This window comes from Triturus cristatus, chromosome 9, assembly GCF_964204655.1.
Source record: "Triturus cristatus chromosome 9, aTriCri1.1, whole genome shotgun sequence".
Taxonomy (NCBI): Eukaryota; Metazoa; Chordata; class Amphibia; order Caudata; family Salamandridae; genus Triturus; species Triturus cristatus.
This window is the reverse complement of record NC_140592.1, coordinates 1,222,386,567-1,222,406,654: the sequence shown is the minus strand read 5'-3', so window position 1 is coordinate 1,222,406,654 and position 20,088 is coordinate 1,222,386,567. Positions and strand designations below refer to the sequence as shown.

The 20,088-nt window shown below is 41.8% G+C and overlaps 1 protein-coding gene across 4 annotated transcripts in view; it reads right to left on the bottom strand.

Annotated features, from left to right (window-relative positions):
• EXD2 (exonuclease 3'-5' domain containing 2) overlaps nt 1–20,088 on the bottom strand; it is a 99,823-nt gene that overhangs the window by 73,972 nt on the left and 5,763 nt on the right. Inside the window, exons 2-4 of one of the 4 annotated variants that reach the window (XM_085627301.1) lie at nt 14,547–14,611; nt 14,334–14,379; nt 6,894–7,224 (exon numbers count right to left, since the gene is read on the bottom strand). In XM_085627301.1, the coding sequence (XP_085483427.1) occupies nt 6,894–7,208 (315 nt within the window). In that variant the 5' untranslated portion in view covers nt 7,209–7,224; nt 14,334–14,379; nt 14,547–14,611. Of the gene's footprint in view, nt 1–6,893; nt 7,225–12,359; nt 12,482–14,333; nt 14,380–14,546; nt 14,612–20,088 lie in introns of those variants that run through there. The other 3 variants (XM_085627300.1, XM_085627302.1, XM_085627299.1) reach the window with 3 other exon arrangements.

The window sequence follows — 20,088 nt, the reverse complement described above, 5'->3', positions numbered from 1 at the left end:
AAAAGGACTGGAAAAGAGATTAACTCCCAGAACTAAACCTTGGGTAGGCACACAACTGAAAATAACATCAACACTCTAGGCATTGAAAAAATGGGATGTCATACACAGTTCAACACTAAGGGGGTGATTAAGATGGCAGGTTGATCGCCACCGCCAGCCCAACGGTGGCGATCCGCCCGCCATCCAAACCAAATTGACCCCCCCCGCCATATTATAATGGCAGGAGGTATCGTGGTGGACGCAAAGTGCGTACCTCACTTTTCCGCCGGTCGGCAATCATTCCGATTGCCAGCCGGGCGGACATGTGCCTTAAATGATGGCCGTGCCTAGCAGGCACCGCCATTCATATCAGGATGTGTGTCTTTAAAGGCCTTTCCATGGCAGCATCAAGGCCGGCAGGGAATTGCTTTGGGAGCCCATGCGGGCCCCCAGGGGGCGGGGGGGGGGAGCTGCACTTGGGGGGAACCTATGGTACCCCCCTACATTGCCATGCACAAGGTGGCAGGCACCTCGCGGTGCCTGCTACATTGTGCATGGCAATGCACAACATGGCACTTTGGCATTGCGGCGGGTGCTGCTGTATGTGACCGCCAGGGTGGCGGTCGCATCCTAATTAGTGGTGCGGGACAGCTGCACGTCTGGCGGCCGGTCCCAACACCGCTAGTCCGCCCGCCATCCTATTAACCCCACAAAAGTAGGGTGGCATGCAAATGCAGTGGTTTTCTTCGCCCATCTAGATACTGAATATAGGATGAATGAGGCAAATACATAAAAAAAAAATCTACAAATAAATGCACAACAATGTCCACAATCAGTCCAGACGAAGAAACTATGGAAGACTGTCTGTAAGAGAAATAACTCTCCGACGGTTTGACAACAAAAAAAGCCAATTCTCTTACATTTCACTACATTTGTGATACAAACACAAAAAGAACTGACCGCTCCTAGTGGAAGATGACAACAGGATATAGGGAAAATCAAAGACTATATGTGGGAAGAAGCCATTGGTTTCCTTGGAGAACTCTTAATTAAAACAAGATTTAGGCTGATTCAACTTAAGTATTGCACAGAATATATTATACCAGAGCATAACTATACAGGTTTGGGATTATCAAAAATGACATATGTCTCCACTAATGCGGACAGAGGGAAACCTTTATACACAAATTCTGGGAGTGTGTCAGGTATCACAGCGATAGAACTCCTGGGTATATGGGAGGACCCTGACCTAATCAGGTATCAAAAATTATTAATCAATCAGGAGTTGTAAGAGCTAAGCAAAACAAAGCAAGGAAACAGGAAAGATCCGCCAAGAAGCTCCAAGATTATCGTAATAGGACAAAGGTATGGACTAGTGTATGGCTACTGAAAAGGTAATCTATAAGGAAGAGGTGGCTAAAGAAATATAAAACATATGGGCAAACATAATTTTCATATCCCTTCCACAGTCCCCCCTCCACCCGCCTTCATCTTAAAAGTGAATCACACAAACACGTGCACCTCCAGGGAATTCGGACAAAATATCGAGTTCCAGAAATATCGATAAAGGTAAGAAAAATAATTTTTTAATTATCTTTATGGGTTTAAATAATATTAATTGTATACGTTTTATTTTGTTTAATTGTTGTTAATGTTTTTAACTATAGTTTATCATTTTAAGTTATTTATAGTTTACATTTAATTGTAAAATTATAATTTGTAGTGTCATAGCGGGCTGTGAGGTTTGTAGAGGTACATAGTGGGAAGTTACTTAAGTATAATTAATGTATATCTTTTTTTATTTTAATTATTTATTTTATTTCTGTGAATATTCTTTTAAGCTATATTTTAGGAGTGGGTTGTTGGGTTTGTAGGGGTATAGGGTGGGAAGTTAATCAACTAATTAATTATTGATAAATTAGTGTTTAAATAATTATGTAAATTGTGCGATTATTAAAACATTTGAATTTAGATACTTGCTAAATGTGTGACTAGTGTGAGAATTTAATGAAATAATTAACAAATAACTTTTTAAATGATTTAATTTAAAAAATGTATAATTATATTATTTGTTTAATGTATATATTTAATTTGATGTTAATAGTTTTATTACTGTTGCAGTAACAGGCGGGGTAGAATGTACTATTTCCACTCTAGAGTCTAACCCTTTCCCTATAGTTGCACCGACTGGAGTGAAAATAGTAAATTTTAGCCCTTCTGAGTCCAACGCTTTCCCTACTGTTGCACAGATTGGAGTGGAAATAATAAATATATTATTTGTAGAAATGTATAGCTTTGACTACATAGTTTACAATTATATTATGATTATGTATGTGTATTCTAAATGATATTTTTTAATCAGCAACGTGAGTGCTGGACGATTATTTCCTGAAAAAAGAGGAGAATCTTATTTTTGAATATATATATATCAATCAGACTTCGTCTGGCGACATCCATTTGTAATTTAGGATAGACGAATGCGGACCCAAAGTTCTTTGTGCAGAAAATTTTATTTGTTGCCCTGCATCGCCGCTATTCCGCATTTCAGCCCCACCTGAGCCTTGATCACATGACGCGTTGCATATTTTTGCACCTCTATTTAAAGTACTAATGCAAATTAAAGCCAGTTGCTTCTTAAATAAATGTAGAGGAAATACTCTGTGGTATTAAACATGGTCTAAGCGTTTACAAAAGGTTCACCATGTACAAAGGTAGCAATACACTTGATTATATAATAAATACATAACTATGCAATAAAAATACAAATAAATATTATTACAAGTGATAAAATGGCATCCGATTTTTTGGGCATTTAAAATATATAGAACACATTCATAAAAAATGTAAAAAAGCTAAAAATGCCAATATTAATAATACATATATTATGGTCATAAATATAAATCGGTCCATAATGCATCAGGGCTACTTTCTGTAGATAGATCAACACATTCAGTTTGTCAATAAGACTTAATGTAAGTGCAATTTCCTGTTGTTTATCAGGTGTCAAGATGGTCTTCTCTTTGTATTTATTACGCTCGGTGAGATTATATATATATATCTTTTTTAGTAAAATATATTTTTTATACAATTTACGTTTTAATGAAATTAGTATGTTTTTTGCATTTTTACGGATGATTTGTTATCATTTTACATGTATTGTGTATATATACATATATACACACACACACGCTTTTTATAACAATACATTTTAAAGTAAATTATAATATAAATTAAAATTATTTTAAATTTGAATAATTATATATTTGTAAATAAACATATAGTAATACATATTTTATATATTAGTTAAATATATTTAATTTACATTATATTGCTGTTACATGGCAATATATTTAATGTTTACTATTTTAAATTATATATATTTAACCCCTTCAGCGCGGCGCGGATTTCAGCGCCACGCTGAAGGTTCCGTGCGCGGGCGGGGCCATGACGGAGCGGTTCCGTCATGCGCACAGCGCGACCGTCGCGCATGACGGAACTGCTCCGTCACAAGCACGGAAAGGGTTAAAATAACAATATTTATGTATTTTTCGATATTAGTGTACAACGATTTTTTCTATATTTTTATCATTTGAATTCTAAGTATAGGACAACAATATTTTTGTGCTCAATATTTTGACTCGATATTTTTAACCACAATATTTTGGGTGTCGATATTTTTTCAGTGAACACACATCCAGGGCTTACAGACCATGGTAATACACTGGAGGTGCATAGCCCATTGGAGGGTAGAGTAGGGAAGTGAAGATGCTACTTTTATAATGACTATTTATGATGAAAATGGGAAAGTGGTATGTAGAATACCAGTCATTGTAGTTAGCAGGAGGATAGGTGTGAACCTGTCTGAAGAGAAGCTTACCAAATAATGAGAAAGGTTTGCTACTTAAGATTATGTCAATATACACATAACATGTGCATAACTATATCACATGGGGTAAACTATTGTGAGATGAATCTCCGTTATGAGACTACATCTGAAGATTATTTAGGAGTGAGGGACGACACAAACTGAATAGTTAAAAGCAGGTAAAACCTGAAAGAGGTAAAGTAGTAAAGTAAATGAAAAAGAAAGAAGCTGCCCAGTCGTAAGTAACATGCATAAAAATACTACCGCAAGTAATAGCTAATGTAGCCAAAAGAAGGCCTCCTAACGGGGTAGGGTACACAGATACTTCTTCCGTGCCCAGTCCTAAATTGTCTGCAATTCACCTGGCAAGAAGACATCCCATGCACAAATCCAATACAAATCCCATGTGGCTAGAAGACAGTGGAGACCCCAATGAAAGGAAGCAAATTTCCTATACAGAATAAAATACTAGTTGAGCGATGTGGAAGGATTTTCCAGCCAAATGCCACAGGGGCATACAGTGCACATTTGAGAGCCGCTTCCACAAAAGACCCAAGATATACTTACATTTAATTATTCTATTTGGAGCTCACTTTTGATAGGTAATGATTATTCTCAAAATCCCCAAAGGATCTCTTGGACGAACTTTGAAGAACACTGCTATCACTGAATTCAATGTCTGCAAGTCATCAACAATTAATGTTGAGATACCGTCCTCTAAGTGTCACTTAAGTAAGACTCATTGGTATCAAATCAAAATTGTTTTTTTTCCTAAGGGGGCACGGCAAGAAGTGAAGGCAATATGGGCCAGATTATGAGTTTAGCAGTCCGACCGCCAGACTGCCGCTGCAGAGATTTCCCGCCCTCTGGCAGGGTTTCTGATGGCGGTGTCTATTTTGTCAAATGTGTCAATGCAGGTGTGTATTTTTTTACTGCAATGTACACATCTGCATGACACGTGAAAAAATACCTACTATCAGTACTTTCCCATTGCTGGAATCTGGACCATATGTGCCCAGTACAGTCAATGGGTAAATAGTACAAAACTGACTTAACCGGATTTTGGCGCCAACAGGGTCATTTTCTTCGGGGTCTAGATGCAGCTGTGAAGGGGAGCCCTGGAGGGCGGTATCCATGGCGGTGGCTGAACGGAGGAAACGGAAATGGCCAAGTATGCATACCAAGTCCTTCAATTCCACCGATTCGAAGCAGGCGGTCCCACCACCACGGTCAGCTCGTCGGAACGTCATATCGTGATTCGGATGGCGGTGAATGTCTCTGTACTGCCCTATGACCACTGCTTTTACCTGACCGCTGTTGAGGCAGTCTACGAATGGCTGGCAGTGTGCCGGCAGTCTTTTGTTCAGCAAACCGCCAAAGTCTTAAAATGGCAGGCACACCACTTAGTCAGTGGCAGTGAATCGGATGCCACGGCGGCAGTTGAACCTTAATCGGGCCCTATATTTCTGACCATGAGATCTTGGATCCCTAAAACTCTCTCCTTGAGCGGGGGTTGCATAAATGTGTTTTCAGCATTTGTCCCCATCACACTACCTCCTTTGCCACGGGGAATGAATTCCTTGTTCTGCTACTATGTGCACACTGGGGTTCCCTTCTGCAGTTCTGCTCAACTTTATAACCAGCCGGTTCTGTGTGAAAATAAAGACCACAAAAATAAAGCATGAAAAACATAGGTTTCAAAATCACTACCCATCTACTGTAGAGCTTAGTAAGCGACTTTTCGAACACCATTGCTCATTTATTTTAAGGTTAATACAGGATGGTGAGATTAGCTGCATGTTAATATGCCTAAAGGATTTTAAGTCTTTATTTGTGCAGTTAATATTTTAATCCTTGTTGGCTTTTTTTTTTACTGTCTGGAACACTACCTGAAAGCCTGTGCTTATAAGAAGGAACAGATACATTTGGGTCTCAGCAAGTTAACTAACATCGGGCGCATCGCTCATAAGATCATCACTCTTTGGATGACATGGATCATTCCCTGTGAATGACATGGATCATTCCCTGTGAACCTATCTCTACTAAAGGAGCATGCCTTTATGGAATTTCTTCATTCATCACAATACTCTTTGTAGTTTCAGCTTTGCTCAGTATAGTAAGGTCACCTACTTCCTACGTTCATTTAGGTGGAGTCCCTATATCCAGTCAGGAAATAGGAAGGAGCAGATGTCTGGGTGAAATAGGGAAGTCTAATGAGTGCCGGAAGCACTCAGAATGGGTTAAATATTCCTCAATGGGATTATCCAGAAATGCTTGTGGGGTGCTTGTGATAAATCGCCTCTGGTCTTGTATAAGTTTCACAACAGGCCACGGCAGCCGGTTACTTGTTGATTGAGTCGTTTATGCTTAACTGAGCAGTTGCATCACTCATCTGTATGACCAGTACATAAGAAACAAACCCATTAAATAAAAGTATGATTGTCTGCACGCCTTCCTGCACGCTGGGTCTCACATCTTTAAATCCAGTCATCCAATATCGCTAATCCATACCATGTCAGGAAAACCTATGGTGAGTTGTAAGCATGTTTTGAACCCATAAAACGGGGGTAATTTAGGAAACCTGGCGCTCACTCACTGTACACTAGTATCTACTGCAATAGTTCTATTCCAGCGGTGCTTTAAAAGGGGAGGATGTCAACCTTACATCCCCCAACAAACCCTAAGGTTTCATAATCAGAAAACCAAGTCTTTTAGGTACAAGCAAATTAAATACACATTTGTTGTAAGTATTCTCCAGATTGACTCTTTTGATACGAACGGACTTGACAATCTGAAGAATACTTATGACAAATGTGGATTTAATTTGTGTGTGCTTAAAGGCTTGGTTATCACGGTATGTACCCAATTACACACCTTCAGAACTACACTATTCCATCGTCATGATTACGATGCACTGCTCCAACACCTTTTGGGTACGGACTGTCATCTAATTCACCTTCCAAAGAACTAATAGAAAAAAAAATATCAAAAAAAACCATTTACAGTAGACAACCAGCAGACTTGCAAAATTGCCTATGGTCCAACTTACCCACTCACAGTCCATACCGAGGACAGCGACCTCCTCCAGTTCCTGCTGCAGAAAGGGCCAGACCTGCTCCCATTGCTCCTCCTGAGAAACGATGACGGGCTGAAAACCGAGTATCCTCTCCAGTAAGGGAACTGCAGAGAGGTCTTCTGCTGCAACCAGTTTACCGTCGTCTGGCCCTTGAACCGTGACCTGATGGTTAGTATTGTGGCTAATCCGCTCTTTTCGGCGCTTGGATACCTTCCACAAGACAGCGCAACCAACAGCAACTCCAACCAAAGTAGCAGCGGTCAATGTAACTGTTGCTTGCTTGGGCATTTCCTTACTCCGCTACCTAAACAAAGGAGGAGAAAATTTGAAATTAAGTAAAGTTAGACCTATTGCACTTCGATAAAACCTAATGTTATTTTATTGTAATTTTTTTTAATCAATATGCCACAAGAGAGCTCTAAAACGTAAGCGTCAAAGCCCAATCTCCTACAGACAAATTGTATTTGATCTTAAATTGTAACCAATGCTTCCCCCTTTTCTACCCCAGATATTTTCAAGTTAAATGTTGACCCCTTTTTGGGTCTGTGCCACACTTGCTGCAAAGTCAGTTGTTTCAATAAGAACCTTTTCTGTACAAAAATGTGTGTTCCATCGATACTTCTGAAGCATCTCCCCTTAACATGTCTCCCATTACTTTATCACCTCTAGTACACGTCCACTAAGTAGGTAGCCTGTTGTACTGTATATAACAACTTGGAACATCGATCTTGATTAAATGGTCATCCTTGTGATATTATTGTTTCCAAAATTTATTAACACCTCACCCAAACTACATTTCTTTTAGCTTAGTCAATTTGTGAGAGGTCTAAACAAGGTCTAAGCTAGAGAAATTCAAGGCATAAGAATGAAACGTGTTAATCAATCAATCAATCAATCAATCAGGCATTTGTTAAGCGTGACTACTCACCCGCAAGGCTCTCAAGGTGCTGGGGGTGGGGGGGTGCAGGTTCCAGTCCATCAAGGAGGGGGACCGTCGAAGAGCCAACTTTTGAGGTTTCTTACGAAGATGGGAAACAATGTTGCTGTCTGAGGTGAAGCGGAAGGGCGTTCCAGGCTTTGGCCGCGAGGAAGGAGAAGGAGCGGCCTCCCGATCTGGTTTTTCTGGTGCGTGGGACCATGGCATAGGAGAGCTGGGCTGATCGTAGGGTCCTTTGGGGTGCGTGGAATTTGAGTCGGGTGTTCAGGTATGCTGGTCTGGTGTCGTGGAGGGCCGTGTGTGGGAGAGCATCTTGAAGGTGACTCTTGCCTCGATGGGGAGCCAGTGGAGTGTGCGCAGGTGCTGGGAGATGTGGCTGTGTCTTGGCAGGTTGAGGACCAGTCTTGCGGCGGCGTTCTGGATGTTCTGTAGCTTGCGGGTGAGGATTTGTTTATTCCGGCATAGACTGCGTTGCCGTAGTCGAGTCTGCTGGTGATCAGGGAGTAAGTGACGGTCTTTCTGTGTTCAAGGGGGATCCATTTGAAGGTCTTACGTAGGAGGCGGAGGGATTGGAAGCAGGAGGACAAGACGGAGTTGATCTGGCTGTCCATTTTGAGCTCGGAGTCTAGGATGATTCCCAGGTTGTGTGCGTGCGTGCTTCGCGGGGGTGGGCGGGTTTCCCAGGGTGGGGCCACCAGGTGTCATTCCAGGCGTCTAGGTTTGGGCCCATGATGAGTACTTCTGCCTTGTCCGTGTTTAGTTGGAAACAGCTGTTTTTTATCCATTTTGCAACAGCTTCCATGCCTTCTCAAAAGTTGTGTCTGGCAGTGTTGGGTTCGTTGGATAGGGAGAGGATGAGTTGGGTGTCGTCTGCGTATGACACTATGTTGAGTCCGTAGGTTCTGACGATGGGGGAGAGCGTGGCCATGTAGACTCCTGAGGGATTCCACAGGTGGTTGGTGTAGTGTCCGAGAGGAAAGAGGGGAGTCTGATCCGCTGCGTTCTGCCGGAGAGGAAGGAGCTGACCCAGGCGAGGGCCTTGGTTTGGATCTCTGCGTCATGAAGTCTGCGTATTAGGGTGCGGTGGGAGAATGCCGTTGAGAGGTCGAGGAGGATGAAGGCTACTGCTTCTCCTTTGTCCAGTAGGGTGCGGGTGTCGTCTGTTGCGGCGGGGAGGACGGTTTCTGTGCTGTGGTTTTTCCTGAAGCCAGATTGGGAGGAGTCGAGGATGTTGTGCTCATCGATGAATGTGGCGAGTTGGCTGTTGATGGCTTTCTCGATAACTTTCGCAGGGAATGGGAGCAAGGAGATGGGTCTGTAGTTTTCGAGGTCGGTGGGGTCCGCCGAGGGTTGCTTCAGGAGGGGGTTGACTTTGCTGTGTTTCTAGTCGTCGGGGAACGTGGCGGTCGCCAGGGAGCGGTTGATGGTGTGGCGGAGCATGGGTGCGATGGTGTCGGGAACTCTGTTGAAGATGTGGTGGGGGCAGGGGTCCGTGGAGGCCCCCGGAGTGGATTGCCTTCATCGTCTTCTTCTGCCTTGAAGAGCTTGCTGGAAGTCTACAACATATTCCCTGCCTGGGTATTTTCAGCCACGCACTCTCCATTAAACACAGATTCTTGTGAGAATTTCAAGAGCATGGATTTCCACATTGCTGTTGGTGAGGACGATCATAAGGAATACCGTTGCTAAATCCTAGAACTAAAATGTGCTTAGTTCAGGCTCTTCCCACCCTCGGTAGCTTCATACTTACGCTTTAAAATTAATTTCCTAGTTTTGTTAGATCACCAATTGCATTAACTGCTTTTTTCAAACAGAGACAATTGAGCCATTACAAAATATACCATCGCAACATCTGGAATTGACAACAAATTCTCAAAGATCAGAAATGTGAATGCATTGTTTATTAACCATTCCTCGTTCTAATGCTAGCAAAAATTGTATTTAGAGTGACTTTCATTAAGCAAAATCAGATGGCAGCTTGCAAATCATACTTCTGCTCTCCTTGGTTGAGCAAAGTTAGACTTCCTTGGAAAGTAGTGTCACTATTCTAGCATTTTGCCTCTCTAGAGAAGTCTGATCTTTTCAACTTCCAATTGACTCTACCGCTACACAATTTTCATACAGTGCAATTCACTCATCGGCTGTATAGCAAGGGCATGATATCGGTGTTTAAACCCCCCTGAAACACTGAAGTGATGTGAGGCAATCTATGTAGAAACAGGAAATGCATGAGATTATAACTCTTGCCTCAGGAGTCACCACTAAATTACCAATTACCTTAATTCTTCCACATCAAACCCCCATGCTTGTCAAACGCCTCTTGTAGAACAGTAGCTTTAGAATAGTTTATTTTAGGATTATTGAACAGTGGCTGAAAATAAGGATGTGATGCATGTTGTAACCAAACTGCTGTCAAATCAATTTTTTACCCTGTACTGTAGTCCAACGTTAAACAGGCATATAAATTCATAATTTTTTTGACTAATGTGTTCCGTAAGAGTAAAGTACCATGCATAGCATATATACCATTTAAAAAGCAAGGAACACTAGAAGCCCCTTTCTTTAGTCTGTTATGGGTCCTAACCCGAAGTATCGCTCAGTCCTCCTTCTCATGCCATTTGCAAATGAAGCCACATATCATAACAAAGCAAGCAAGAGTCAATAGGCCCCTTTATTAATTTCTGCTCAAGAGCTTACCACCAACTGATTCAATTACTTTTTTTTTTTGCATAATCACTAAAAAACAACCTCTCAACTCTAAGGAAAGCCTCATGAATCCAATTCGGTCTGACTGAAGTCTCTGCTAATGGAGGATGCTTGCATCGAGCTTCTGAGAAATGGATCAATGGCATTTATGTTTCGTAATTTTTACAAATGTTTCAAAACTGAGTTGGTGAATAATATTTTACTCAGCACTACAAATGGAGCAACGAAGGCTTCATTGTCAAGACAAACTAACAAATCGTCCCACAATTTGTGTTCAGTTTTGAAAAAGACAATATGCAAAACACCCCCAGGCTAGGAGATCTTGGAGAATTAATGGCCCAGATGATGTGCTCCATTCCTCAATATTGAGCTTCAAATTAATCTGATCATTACTATAATAACACATTAGGCAATTCTTCTGCAGATTACGCAACTACATTTTACAGGCGTGTTACAATTTCTATGCCCTCTACTACAAGAAACATCTTTAAAATTCTCTCTAACTTTATAACTTTTCTCTGCTGCTGTTATAACATCCTAATTCTAATTGCTTTTTAATGAATTGGGAGTAGAGCTAAAAGATTTGATTTGAGTAACAATTCACCTGTTATTCAATCACTAAATAAACAGGGAATGGTGTTCCCCTTGTATTTTGACTCTCATATCTTTGAATTTTTAACACCTTACGAGCTCCATAAACAACCGTACCAGTTCATTATATTTAGGAACCAAATCTGATTTCAGTAAATCTATTGGCAGCTCAGATTCCCTGATTCGTAGTTTTGTAAAATTATGATCTCTCCAATAAGCTCCGATAGAATTTGTTATGAAAATCCTAGCAAAAGTAATTCAAACATTAATACACTAATTATAAAAAGACAGCTTCAGTATAATATCCTCCCTTCAAACAGGAAGGTTGGCTAGTTATGGGAATTAGCCAATCATATGGCAAATTTAAGATGAAAGATGTATTAATATTTGCTGATCACTGGAGTCTCAATAGCAAAGTCCGCTCACTTGCCCTCCCTACAAGGTCCCCTTCAGAACATGCTAACAATGGTTATCCTTTTTTTTAAACCTTTCTTTATCAGCAAAGTTCATTTGCCATCTGAATGCATAATATTATTTAGTTTTCAGTTACTTAATGACATACAACCACAAAAAAAAGTATTTTCAACCCATCGTAGATACTCTGCCTACAAACTGATGTGCACATTAGACTTTCCCCTCGATTAGCATCTACATCTCTCTGTAATTATTAATTTATTCTTTGAACGATTTTCTAAATGTCTTGTGGTCTGAATCGATTAAGAATTGTCCCCATGTAGGTTTCTTTCAGCTCACTGCACATGGCTAGATGCAGTAATGGTTTCCTGCTGGGAATGTGTTCTCTCCCAAAGTAGTGCAATACACCTTATAGCGAACACTTGTGCCACCCACATGAATTGTATGTGAATCTTATCAAATTCCTGATCAAACCTACTACCAGAACCAAGGGGTAATCCCATCTCAGTTATTTCTGCTATTTCTCTCTCGTACATCACCTCAAAAGTTTGTGGTCACCCCCTGGCCAAATGATCAATGTCAGCTCCTTTTTGTTTGCAACTGGGCAGCATCCCATCATTTCAGGATAATGCTGTCTCCAATTTTCTGGGGTATAATACATTTGGTGCAGGAATTTAAAGTGTGCTAACTTATGTTTGTAGCTATAGGAAACCTCCTCATCTGACTGCAGAGATGACTCAAGTCAATTTGCGTGATTTGAATTCCCAACTCACGTTCCCATTTTATCTTACCTTTCCTTTCAAGCCTGGTACTGTCCTGCACTGCAATTTCATACCAAAAGAGATTCATTCCTACCATCATGAATCCTTATTGCCAGATAAGACACAAGAAAAAAGTAGTTTCCTGAAAGTGAACAGTGGAAAGACAACGAAATGGGCAATGCTGAATGGCAGGAACAGAGACAAGATTGACATGGTAGGGCATCGAATAAGAAGAAGGCACAAGAGAGTGACACCAAAGCCAACCAATGCTAAGCAATGGGCATGCTGCAAGCTCCTCTATGGCTTTGGTAAAGTCACAGTATGTCCTTCACAACTAGACTGCATGCACTGTATCCTCCACTTCAATTCAATTCCAACTTTATTCGGTTAAAACACACAACTATAAAAGCAATTTAAAAATTACATGCAGGTTGAATACAACAATTTTGCCAGGTCATTGGGGAGCGACGATTGAATGTAAAATCTGTAAAATACCAGAAGAGAAATAACAGTACATATAGTAGCAACATATGGTGTAAGTAAATCAAGGAGTAGACTAAGTGCAACAATAAGTGAATCATCATGTAAATTTGTACCATAGTTTTGTCTAAAAAACATGGGATATCTGGCTTTCTTGTTTTATCACTTGATTGTGCGGAAGAAGTCACAGCATAACTTATACCTCCGTTCCCAGACTTCATAATGTTAAAAACACTTAAGACGAATATAGTACTCTACCACCGGCTAAACAATAAAATGCATAATGGTAAACATTTCTATAATAAAATAAATGATAAGGTGCATATGGATAACAATTTGTAATAAAAAAAAGATCCTTGAACGGTACTAAACATACAGTATTTCAATCGTTATATATATATATATGGCCTACATAGATTCATATTGTAAAGCCTCGAGGTGCGAATTTTCTTTTCTTATTTGGATCGATAATTGTACATAAAAGGTCACGGCATAGCATACAGCCTCATTTCCCAGGCTACAAATAAAATTGTAGGCTGCTTTATAAAAATATTATTTTTCACTGTGAAAAAAGGAACGTAAAACACTTTCTTATATCCTTATAAAAATTGCAAAAAAGAATTGACTGTTTTGACTTTCCATCATACAGGCAGAGTGGTAATTTTGGTTTCCATTTGTCCATGTCTGGGAAAGCTAGTAAGAAATGGAGAGTGCCCAGTCTTAGTTTGTTAGATAAAAACTGTGTCGCATGTTCGGTACCCAGAACATATATCGTTGTATACTCATCTCTTGTTGTCCCTCACGGTATTCCTTAATTGTTGGTTTTAGGTTCTCCCTAATTTCCAAAAACACAATATATATAAGGGTCACAGGGGAAATTTGATTTAAGGACTACTACACCTCCAATCCCCAATAGACACTATGACAACTAACAGAAGGTGCTAAGTCCGTTCATAAAGAACAGCAAGCCACTACACGCTGTGAAAGAGTGCAAGAAACTCCTCAGATAGTTAGTACATCACCTGGCGGGAGTTAAGAGTCCATCAGCCCACCCTTACTGGCGGAACTTCGTCATCTGAGACTCTCGGGAATCACGGTCTGGGCCCGCAATATCGAGCCAACAGGCCCTGCTGGGTGCACAGCCTGATGCTTCCCGAAAAGGAAAATCTCCTGCCAAGTTGTGTGTTCAAACTCTGAGGACTCCAGTGATATGCAGTGCTCTAGTGTGAATGTGAATTAAAAATGAATACCTGGGCAAAAAATATATTTATTGGGAATTGTCCAGGTGTCATATTTAAAAAAAAAAAATAGTCTTAAAAAAATAGACTAATTCCTGGCTCAGTCTTATAAGGTCGACATGTTTCAGCCGGTATGGTCAACTGACCCGGCTTTCTTCAGGACCTAAGTATGGTGTAAAAATAAAGGCTACTACAGGGGAGAAACATTAAATGTGAATCGTGAAAAGCAATATTTAGACAGTGAAGGTGCAATCGTCAGATAAATCTGTGGCGATAGCCACCCTACCGGACAAGCAATCTCGTGCTTGGACGTAAGAACTATGTCTTCTTTCCTAAAAAAGAATCCGGAAAATCAACCGTCAAAAAAGACATCTTACACATAAATCACAGCATTCATGGCCGCTATTCAGCAGTGCCCATTATGCACTGCCTTCTTTACAAAAAACCAAAATGGTGGTTGCATACAAACAAAATTACAGAAAAACTGTTTTGAACTCACCCAGCCTTTTGTGGGAGAAACGCCTCACCTCACCCGGCTGACTGCTCGGAGATGGAGGCACCGCTCTGTTTAAATGTGAGGACAAACAGACAAGTTGCATACTGATACTCATCTGTCCAAACTCTTCACATATACCTTTAAACATTCTAATAAACCTAAAAAACCGAAACGTCAAAGACCTAAAGAAACCCCCATGGACATAATAGTGCAGGTAAGTCAAACAATGTTCCTTGAAACTACATCATTTTCAAGTGTAACAGGGTGCAGGAAAAGACATATATTTTATGCAAGGTTTAAAGTGAGTAGTTATAACTATGTTTCTGTTGACACCAAACACAAAACTATTTGTTTAGATACAAATGGACCTAAAGTCTTAAGCAGAGTTCAGCGCAAGGGGTGTAACTAGCTTACTCTCAACTTCAAACAGAACCCTCTTTGTTGAACAAAAGTGGACCATTAACCAACGTGCGGAAGCCACCTTTTCTTACCTGTCCGTCGGTACTTCAGACCAGCCTTCGAGCTGTCTGGGAGGTGGCGGCAGGAAGGAAAGGGGTCCTTAAATATCCGCCTTGATTACGTTGAAAGACTCAATTATAATCGGGTGCGTTCTTAGTGCCCGCGCGACTAAACGACAAATGGAGCATACGCCAGATTCGAGACACAAGCCTCCGAGCAAGCGTGTTGTGCGGACTGGCCAAATCGAATGTGTGCGGCTGGTATCTCTACATAGGCGCATGCGTGTTAGAGAACCCCCGGAGACGCGGGCACCACAACAATCACTACGGTGCAAGCGTGTTTGAAAATCGAGTGTTGCAGCTAGAGTGTCCTTAATGGCAAAGGCGCATGCGCGTCAGAGACCTTGTAGGAGGCGCACGCACCAAAACACTCAATCTGGTGCATGCGTGTTTCAGAATTAAATTAAATTGTGCCGCTGGGGTGTCCCTAACAGCAGAACGTACGCGCGTTAGGAGACCTAAAGCAGGCACTGAGACAATCACTACGGTGCATGCGTGTTTGTAAAAGCATAAACAGATCGACATAAACGACCTCAGTGGGGGCCTTGCCTCGAGTGCCCCACTTCTTTTATATTCATGCGCGGTAGACGAAGCCCTAAAAAACTTTGTGGTTTCATACCTGCGCATGCGTGCTAGTGTAGAGGCTAGCTGGCTGTTTACAGTGGCAGAGTCAGCACAAGCCATAACGGACCCAAAACACAAAACAAAACAAAACCACTCCATTGCTTGCTCTTCTATAACCTAGAAAGTTAGCTCCTATAACGGTGGACCTCATATGACGGTAACTGTCTGTACTTTTCAGGATATATAGCAGCTGCCGATCCTGGGCTGTTTATCTAGTATGGTATAAGTACAGAAAAAGTGAGACCAAGGGACTTAACCACCAAAGGGCTTAACCACCAAGACACTTGCTCTAAATACAAGATGGAATATTACACATGTAGCCAAACAGCGAAAACCAACAGCTGTGGCCAAATCCATGTGTGCATACATTTTCAAGGATGTCATGACAAATCATAGAGACAGACAGTGCGTGAAGGATGGCAAATGCCTAAATGTAGATGTGTCTCTGTGGAATGGAGTCTGAGTACTCCTATACACAATAGGGCAGATATCCTATGGGGTCAGCTATCCTATCAATGGTTAGGGATATCGTGTGTAATAGAGTCTCTAATAGAGTATCTATGTAACAGTAGATATTCAGACTGATGATTTTCAAACCAGATTTCAGATAGAGGCCCATGGTATAGTATCATTAAGGCCGTGTGTGTCTGTTTTCAATCTGAAAATCCACCTCTGCTCTTTGGAAAATAGGAACCTTGAAATATCTGTTACGTGCTGGGGAATAAAAGGACGTTCCAGCACAAGCCACCTCAGATCGTCGGCCTTGTGTTGTTTGGCCAGAAAATGATCTGTCAAGCAAGTGGACTGTTCATGCAGCGGATAGTACTCTTGTGCTCACTTATGCGGAGCTTCACTTTGCGTGTGGTATACCCGATGTAATGCAGAGTACAAGGGCATGTGATCATATAGATCACACACTCCGAATTGTAATTTGTATGGTTGTGTAGTATCCAAGGACGGCTAGTCCCTATGTCCACCGATGTAGTCTTGGTGGTCTGAGGGCAGACACTGCACGAGCCGCATGGATAATGGCCTCGTACCGGAGGAAGTGACCACAGAGTACTAACATCGCGTGTAGGCTGTGACAGTGGTCGTGTGTGGCCCAGGCTATTCCGTAAACTCGGACCCTTCTTAAACGCAAAAAGGGGGGGCGGGATGTTTTCGGATGCCACATTGAGTATATGCCAATGTCTACGTACCGTTTTCTGTACTCGGTTGGACAGGGTACAGAAGGTAGTTACAAAGGTGAGCCTGTCATTGGGAATCCTGGGAGTGCTATTATCCAGCAAAGCATCTCGATTATTGTTCGACGCTCTCTTCCATGCTTGCCGCACCAGGCGCCCAGGGTACTGACGCGATCGGAGTTGAATCGCCAATTCTTTGGCGTGTTTGTCAAAAAGATCCCTAGTGGAACAGTTCCTCCGCACACGTAGGAACTGACCCACGGGAAGATTCTCCCTAAGGGCCTTCGGGTGATAGCTATCGAAGGGGAGAAGAGAATTCCTCGACATAGGTTTCTTGTATAGTTCACATTGCAATGAATTTTCATGGACAAAGATGGAGATATCAAGAAAGGCTAACCGTCGTTGATTGAACTCGATGGTAAAGTTCAAGAAGGCGTTTTGTTGGTTAAGCCAAGTGTGGAAGGCCAGAATCTCTTGGCTAGTGCCCCGCCATACCACCAGTATGTCGTATATGTACCTCTTCCACAGCACCAAATGATGACGGTAAGGGTTGCTGTGGTCCAGTACATGATTTTGTTCAAACAAATGAACATACAGGTTGGCGAGGCTAGGCGCAAAAACACTGCCCATAGACGTGCCAGACGTCTGGAGAAAGATCTGGTCTTCAAATCTGAAGAAGTTCTCCGTCATAGCTAGTCTGGCGCACTCCATAATGAAAGTGACGGGGGTCATGCTGTTCAAATCGCCTGCTTCCAGCAGTCCCCTGATGGAGTCCAAAGTTTCTTGTTGTGGAATGCACGTATAGAGTGACTCCACGTCAAAACTGGCCAAAATATCGGTATCGATGTTAAACTCGATATCAGGCAAAATCCGTAAGACATCAGACGTGTCTTTAAGGTAAGTCGGCATCTCAGTAACCATAGGCAGTAAAAAAACATCCACAAATTTGGACAAAGGCTCAAGTAATGAGCCAATCCCAGAAATAATGGGTCGTCCTGGGGGTGGTCGTTGGTATTGGTGGATTTTAGGGAGGCAGTAAAAATAGGGCATCACAGGATTGTTAGTTACCAAAAATTTAGCCTCATGTGGCGTGATCCACCCCTCTGCCTCCCCTTCCTCGACAAGCTGCTTAATCTCTAGAGTTAATCTGGGTGTAGGGTCTATTCCCAAAACCTGATAGGACTTGGTGTCCAGAAGTTGTCTGAGGCATTCAGTTCGATAGATTGCAGCGTCTTGCAGGACCGTTGCACCCCCTTTGTCCGCCGGCTTGATAATAACGGACGTATCTTTTGTCAGATTCTGGAGGGCCAATCTGTCCTTTTTAGAGAAATTGCAATAATTTGTTGACCGTGTGTCACATAATGCCATCACGTCATAAGTTACTGCCTTCTCAAAGGTCGAAACCTGGGAGGGGACCTGATGTGGCAAAGGTGTAAAGTTGCTTTTGAGACGTAGCCCAGTGTTCACATTGTTTATGTCATCACTGGGGGATAGATTATCGTCCGACTCTCTGTTTTTAAAAAAGAAGTGGAGTCGGATTTTTCTGAAGAAATTCTCCAGCTCACACCTCAGTGCAAAAGGATCGCCTGAGTATGTAGGCACAAAACCTAACCCTCTGTTTAGGACACTCTGTTCATTTTCTGTGAGGGTCCTTGAACTAAGGTTGACCACGAGATCGTTCATTCGCTGGTCAAGTTGGAGGTTTGCTGCTGATTGCCCCTCCTGCTCCGAGTGTTCGGGAATGTCTGATCTGGTTGCCAATGAACGGTGGGAGTGCCTCTCCGTTTGCCTCTGGTGCGACCTTGTCCCTCCCTAATTTCCCTCATAAGTTCCCTTGTCCAGACAAGCCCGTTTTCAGTTCCTTTTTGCTATATTATAGGATTTGTGCAGGAACATTGATATTAAGATCCTTATCAGCCTCTTTTAGGAGTTTGTTAATATATGCAAGCCACAGGATGTTGTAACTATATTCAAGACCTAGGCAATCAATGATGATGTCCTGGGTAAATCTGGTTAATGGGGCTATGCTGATAAGATCATTGATATAGGGAACTGCAAGCTCCTTATGAACTATGTAAGAGGGAGTGGAATTGTGGACTGCCAATATTCTCTTGAGAAATATATTTTCCTGGGTTTCAAGCGGGGCACAATTGGCCATTCCCCATAGGGCAGCGCCATAGCAAGCCTCAGAAAGAGCCTCTGTTGATCGTAACAAATTTGATTTACTCAATTCAATCTGTGCCCTCCAGTGGCCATTATATGTAAATAAGATGCCAAGATACAAAAAGGCACAGGTTTCGGCGATTGGTACCCCTTTTACATGATATGTTCTAGTTTTAGACTTCCACTTCCCACATATCATTATGAAAGTCTTTTTGAGGTTCAGTTTTAAATGCTTTTCTTCCATGTATTCAGCGAAATTCTTAATCAAACATTGCAGCCCGTTTGCAGTTCTAGATAACAAGACTGCATCATTTGCGTACAGTAAAGCAGGGGTTATACATTCACCAACCTTAGGGGCCTCGATATTCAGTTTTTGTAAAAATTGGTCAACGCCATTAATATACTTATAAAGTGGTAGCTTGATCCTAGTGATAAGAACTTTCCCATGGACACCTTGCAGTTCTTCTCCCACAGCATACTTAAGTCTCCACTTATTACTATCTCCAGGTGTGTTATTTTATCCACCTCCCACCTAAATCCCTAATCGCCAGCCATCTCGGCAGTATGGTCAGCTAACAACATCAGCTTGGACTTACCCCAATTTATGTTCAAGCCAGAGTATTGGAAGAATTCTGTTATAGCTTCCATTTGAGGGCACAGGTTAACCTCGGGCCTTTTGACAAAACGCAGAAGGTCACATGTATATATGTTTAGCAATACTCTTTGTTCGTAAAACCTATGCCCCCTGTGTGAGTATTCCTCTCTCGGGAGACACTGAAGTGTTTCTATGGCTATCACGTAAAGGAGTCCAAAAGAGCAAACGCCCTTCTCAAACTAAGTGACATAGATAATCCCAGAATAAAGCAGCCTGTCCGGCAGAGTCAGGACAGGCAGCAGGAGAAGCAGTCTAATAACTAAAACACTAGGCAAGACTTTACAATCCATATTTATTTGTGAAAGTTCTCTGGCTTAACCGCTTTGAGAGCCAGAATTATCAAGGATTTCCAAGTCATGACCAACAACAATCTGGACTTCTCAAGAGCCTCTTCGCACATT